At 30.9% G+C, this 6608-nt stretch overlaps 2 protein-coding genes across 3 annotated transcripts in view; one reads left to right on the top strand and one right to left on the bottom strand.

Moving 5' to 3' along the window:
- Nucleotides 1-1944, bottom strand: part of LOC111683868 (transcriptional regulator ATRX-like) — a 22976-nt gene extending 21032 nt beyond the window's left edge. For both annotated transcript variants that reach the window (XM_023445989.2, XM_023445990.2), the window contains exon 1: nucleotides 1-1944. This exon is cut by the window's left edge and continues 772 nt beyond it. In XM_023445989.2, coding sequence (XP_023301757.2) covers nucleotides 1-1666 — 1666 coding nt within the window. In that variant the 5' untranslated portion in view covers nucleotides 1667-1944.
- Nucleotides 1945-3676: 1732 nt separating this feature from the next.
- Nucleotides 3677-6608, top strand: LOC111683865 (putative uncharacterized protein DDB_G0290989). The gene is made up of 2 exons (XM_023445986.2): nucleotides 3677-6240; nucleotides 6363-6608. Exons 1-2 carry the CDS (start codon nucleotides 3745-3747, stop codon nucleotides 6486-6488), a joined length of 2622 nt encoding a protein of 873 aa, XP_023301754.2. The 5' UTR covers nucleotides 3677-3744; the 3' UTR covers nucleotides 6489-6608.

Below are 6608 nucleotides of genomic sequence, written 5' to 3'. Positions count from 1 at the left end.
ATGAGGAAAAATCTTCACAGTCCTTTTGCATTTGTATGGCAAATTCTTTAAGTTTTTCCAGCAATTCACTATGGGCATCTGTTTTAACGATTTTTTCTTTTAAGGGTAAAACTCCATTTTTGCACAACATTTCAAATTCTTCATCAAATATTTGATGTTCTAAAGCTTCGGAACAATTATAGGCTAATGTTTCACATAGAGATTTAGCTTCTTCAGATTCTGTTGTGCGATTTTCTTCATTGGTTTCATTAGTTTCCGGGATATCTGTTTCTGTTTGTGATTGCTGCTGATCGTTTAATGCAATTTCTCCTAATATTTCTTCATTATCTTCTCTAGCAGGCTCATTAGTTTCTTCTGCTTCTTTGTTTGGGGTGATTTGAATAACTTCCTTTTCGAGATTAACAGTTTGTTCTTCCTGTAAATTAGTTTCAGTTATCAGCTCATTGTCTTTTGGAACTTGCTGTTCTTCCTGTTCTATTTGTGAATCTGAATTTGATCCACTTTCATTTTCCAATTGTATGTTGACCTCCTCTGATTTATTACTTAAAGCATCCGAACTGGTTTCATTTTCAATTTTAACATTGAATTCTTGTGGTTGTTCTGTGGCATTTAATGTATTCATCATTAGATCCAACTTATTATTATCCAAACTATTAAGTATTTTATCCACAAAGTTTGCTATTTTATGATGATTTTTATTAGAAATATTTTGAGTCATGATATGATTAATAACATTTTGTTTTAAAACATCGCATTCGTCCATATTAATGGAAACTTCTTGAGAATAACAATGATCATTGATTATTGTCGAAAGTTTTGTTTCATTTAAACGCTCTTTCTCATTTAATATTTCTATTTTACATTTTTGTTTATCATCAATCGGCTCCAAGTAACCAATACTTATTGCTGAAACATTACTAAGGCAATCGTCATCTTCATCATTTTCATAACAATCTCCTTCGATATTTTGTTCCTTTTTTAAACTCGAGGCATCAGTTTCATGTTCAGTTGCATACACCTCAACTTGACACAAGTCATTTTGAACATCATCGTCCTGTAGATCATACAGGCACGTTAGCATTTGTTGTTCCTCATTGCTGTCATTCATAAGATGTTCTTCAGGATCACTAACAGTTGCATCATCCTGTGGCATGTAGGTCTCTGCAGGAATATCAAGTTCCGGCTCTAATTTATATACATTAGAGTCAATTTCTGCAATTTTCTTTTCCTGTTCAGATTCTATGTTTTCTTCTTCTTTTATTTCGTTATTTTTCGAGGGTTTTTCTTCTAATACTACAGTTAGTGCTTCCTGAATTTCTGCTTTTGCTGGTTCTTCTGCGGTTTCTACCTTTTCCCTGTTCTCAGATTCAGCTTCAGTTTCGAACATTGAGGGATTGGTATTTACCGACTGTACAACAGCATCTTGCGTGGAATTATCTTCTAAAAAACTTTGTATTAATTTTTCCCACATATCGTTGCAGTTTTGGGCCGGTGCCGTATCCATTGTGCCGGTTGGACAATCTGTAGATAAATTGGCTTCCAATTCCTCTTGAGTAACACTATTTAGCTCGTCATCCATTATATTAGGTGGCCTATCAAAAGGATTCAAGCTAATGGTATTGGGTATATCCAATACCATATCCAAAGTTTCTTGTTCTTTGTCCATTATTTATGAATCAAGTTGGACGTTAACGCTCGCGAAAGCGTTTTATTGTTTACACTACGGTTACGCGTTAAAACTTATAATTACTAATTATAATACATTTTTTTGTATAATATACTATAACTTCTTATCAGGGTATATACACAGTTTCCTGTTTTATTGCATTTTTTTGTGGCACTCTTGGAAAAAAAATTTTTTTTCACGTATAAATCTTTTAATATCTTTCAGTTCTTATTTTTCATATATTTCCGACATTCTTTATGCACTAAATTTTTCGTTTTTGTATATTTTATATTTATTTTTCACTTGGCTATTTGTTAAAATTCAATTGAAAAAAACTTCTTTTTAATATCTGCCTGTAAAATTTTGTTTTTTGTTTTCTTTTTTCTTATATGATTAAAGTGCGTTTTTATTTTGAAACGAAATGGAATAGAATAGTATGCAGTTTAGGCAGTGTTGCATTTTAGAGTATGGTAAATAAAATGTAATCGGTTTTGTAAAAAGAATGAAGGCTTTAACACATACAATACTTTGCGTTGAACTGCGACTGACAGCTACGCAAAGTAAAAAAAAGAGATGCCCAATTGTTGCGTTGATAAAGTATGAAAAAATAATTAAATATGTTTAAATAATATAAACAATTCAATATTTAATATAAAGAAAATATTTAATATAAAAATGGTGTTTTCTACACGGCAAAAATCTCAAATAAAAAGTAAAGAGAATATATTTGATAGTTTTGTTTTTGTTTTCATATTCTTTTTCTCTTGCGTTTCGTACGCCAAAGTTGAATATTTTTCAACTTTTGTACTTCGTGCACAAGTTTGACGTTTTAATTGTGACCGCTCTCATAAAAACAAGCACAGTAAACACGAGCCAGTTGCAGTTCGACGCAAAGTATTGTATGTGTTTGGGCCTTTATTCGAATGCACATAAAATTATTTTTAATAATATTCTTTCGAAAAGATCATAAATTAAAAGTTGAAACAAAAGTTGTTCTTGTGAGTTACAAAATAAATATCGTGAAAATGACTTCTATAACGAGAGAAATGTATAAAATAGTATTCACGAATATAGAAATTTGCTATTCTAAAAGACAATCTCGATTTTTTAAATATTTGCTTCCAAAATTCTAAGATTTCGTTTTAATTTAAAATAGTTTATTGAAACCAGTGTACACTAAACAGGTATATGCAATCGAACAGCTGATAATTTTTTTGTTTTCTTATTTGCATACCTTCTCCGTCAAAATATGTTTTTGTTTATTTAAAACAAAATAAAATTTTAATAATAAAAAAATTTAAAATGTTTATTTTGTAAAAAAATAACATTGTTTGCACAAAAAATACATTTCAACCATCTTCCGCATTGCGCCCTTTCTGAGGTCCGCTGTCTTTAGCCAAACTTCATCCGTTTAGAATAGAACTTTAATGGCACAAATCAGGTCATTCCAGATATCAACTATCCCCCGTATTGCGCACGTTGAGAAGGCTGTTGTCTTTAGCCACACTTTGGTAGCCACAACACAACTTTATTGGCACAAATCAGACCAATTCAGATATCAACAATCTTTAGTATTGCGCCCGTTTTCGCCCACTTTCGTTTGTAGCTAAAGATACAAATTTCGTGGCACAAATCAGGTTATTCCAAAATCTTGCTTTTGTCAGGTCCTCTGCAATTCCTCTGTAACATTTACCAATAGCATCCACCTTAATATAAGTATATAAACATGCATATCCCTTAAAATTCCATTTAAAATCACTGCATGTTTTTTGAAATAAAATTAAGAATTTTTTTAAAAGACAAACATCAAAAAATATTTTAATTTATTTTGACATTGAGCTCATATAATTACAAAAACAAAATACATGTTGTTTTTGTATTGTTGTAGTGATGCATATACCTGTTTAGTGTACCCTGATTGAAACGTTGAAAACTAAACGTATTTAAAAAGTCGGCTTACGAAAATTTTTAGTGCCAGTCGTTCCTGCCTTAATGTTTGTCGACGCCGGACTTTTATTCGTGCATTTTTTTCACGTGCGACTTTGTAAACAAATTTTTGAAATTTTAAAAATATAATAATGAAAAATAAAGACGAATCTATAAAAAATAATGAAGATCCAAATGTGGAAGCATTTAAATTTTTTGAAAAAACCAAAAATCGCAAAGTTTCACCAAAGAGTAATAAATTCCCTAAGCGTCCATTGTTTTTATTTCCATTGAAACGTAAAACCAGATTAAAATCGCAAACAGTTGAAACAGCACATAATTTACCTGATGGTGAATTTGATATAAACAAAGAGGATTTGGATACGACCGAGACAGGTATGGCGCCGTTAAGAAAGGAAACAAACTGGCCAGATAATATTACCTCTCCAGATAAAAGTAGTTATATTAAGGAAAAACTAAAAGAGGAAGAAGTAAAGAGTAAGAAAAAAGTTTATCAGCCAATGCGACGTACAACTAGATTAAAAACGGAAATTTTTGTTGAAAGTTTTCCACTTAATTCCGATGATGAAGGTGATACAAACAAAGAGCAGGAGCCGGAAGCAAATATTACTTCTGCAAATAAAAGACTTTTTAGCGATTTAGATAAGGATGAGTTTGAGAAAAACGTTAAAAGGCCAAAGCGTCGTTCTGCTAGGTTAAAATCGGAAAGTTTTCATAATACGCAAGATGAAGAAATGGATAAAAGCAAAGATGATTTTAACAACACAAATAAGGAAAGCATGTTACCTAGTATAAATACACCAAAGGATAGCATGTTTAGTGATTCAAATGTGGAGGATAATGACATACATATAACAATCAATAAAATAGTAGGCTCCCTAGAAGATAGCACACAAACAAAGAGCAAAAAGAGAAAGCCGGAAAAGAAATCTGAACTAGATGATAGTTTTGAAAAGATGGCTGATAATTTGCTGGAAACCATTGACACAAATGTCATTGTGGATATGATGCAGAACACTAGTTTAGATAGCCAAAAGTCTGAAGATGAAACTAATGCGACCAGAAGATCAAAAAGAACAAGGAGATTAACACAAAGTGAAAATTGTAATGGAAATTTTGAAAAAAAGAATTCGAATGCTAAATCAAGCATAAAGAACGGTACCAAATCTTTGGTAGAAATGTTTGAAAAAGTAAATGGTGGGAGTGAATTGGAGCACAATAACTTTAAGGAAGACGAGCATCAGCAATTAGATTCTACGAAAAAAGACAAAGGGAATACAATAAAACCTAAATCTCCCAAAAAAAGAGGTAGAAAGTCTTTGGCAGAAAAATCTGAAGAAGTAAATGATCAGCGTAAGTTAGATGATTATATTGTGAAAGATGACCAACAACAGCATTTAGATTTTACTAACAAAGACAAAAGGCATACTGCAAAATCAGAAGAAAAACCTAAATCTCCTATAAAAAGCTTGAGAAAGTCTTTGTCAGAAAAATGTGAAGAAGGAAATGATAGGAGTAAGTTAGATAATCATAATGGTGATAAACAGATTTTAAATTTCGCTAATAAGAAAAATGCAAAGTCTAGAGCAAAATCTAAATCTTCCAGATTGTCTTTGTCAGAAAACTATGAAGAAGAAATTAACGATGGCAATGTGGATTACTCAACAGCGGCACAAAATTTAAATGAATCTATTGAAATGAACAAAAACGATGACAATAATGTAAATAGTAGTTTAAGTGATAATGATGACCAAGAAATTAATTTAACTTACAATGAAGATAATGAAGAAGATGATGAGAATGTAAAAGAAAATAACAATTTAGATATAGAGAATATATTACAAGATAAACAACAAACACAGCCATTAATTTCCAATAATGATACGATTTTAAATTTAAAAAAATCTAATGAAATACCTAAAAAACGAGGCAGAAAACCGCGTACAGAAAAATCAACTACGGATGCAAAAATAGCGGAACAAGTTCCTAAAGTACCCAAAAAACGGGGTAGAAAACCGAAAAATTTAAATAATGTACTGAAAGAAACCGGCAATAATACTGATAAACGCTTAAAGAAAATGAACAAAACCACAGATGATGATCAATCAGTAAATGGTACAATTGATAGTATTGATAATGATGCCGATGTAGTGGAAGGAAGACCTAGAAGACGCAGTCATCTCAATAATAACACAGCAGATAACATATCAGATGGCTCAGTTGATACAAAATTTACTAGTCCAAAAAATGCAAAAGTACGTGGTAAATCAAAAGTACTTAAAGTCAATGTAGCAAAAGCCCTAACAAAAAACAAAACTAAAAAATTTAGTAAACTAACAAAAGAAGATTTCAAACAAGGTGGAAAAAGAAAAATTCCCCAAAAATGTCTGGAGGAAGTATTGGCAATAATAGATGATGAAGATCATCCTATTTGGGAGGATCGTAATATATCATGTAATCCTTCCATTTATACGTACTGGCAACAACGGGCTCATGCGGTATCTGAACAAAATCTAAAAATAAAATACGCACGTCAATTTCTGTTACGTCGAGACTGGATTAATATGTACAAAATATTAAGTTTATTTAATACAAAGATAAATAATTACTATCCCTTAATGTCAAAGGTACGATTTCTTATTATAAATTGATCATTTCTAGTGTTATTTTCATGTTATATTAATATTTTTATGTAAAAAAAGTAGCACTTGCAATTCTATATTAATTTATATCTTAATTTCCATTATAGTATGCTGCATTATTGTTGGCCCATACGGATGCGGAACAATTTAATAAATATATACAATTCCTAACTAGTATGGTTGACAGCAGTGCTGTTCTCAAGAAATGTACGGGAATGCCGAAGGATCATTAGAGTTTTTAAAACGTGCGATATAAGTCGTTTTTTATTTTTTGTATTTTTAAAGTAACATTTTTATGTAAATAATATAATCGTTGAATAAATGAAGTTAAGGAAAGAAAATAATGTATATGT

This window comes from Lucilia cuprina, chromosome 2 (assembly GCF_022045245.1).
Source record: "Lucilia cuprina isolate Lc7/37 chromosome 2, ASM2204524v1, whole genome shotgun sequence".
Classification (NCBI taxonomy): Eukaryota; Metazoa; Arthropoda; class Insecta; order Diptera; family Calliphoridae; genus Lucilia; species Lucilia cuprina.
This window is presented reverse-complemented; position numbering and strand designations above follow the sequence as displayed.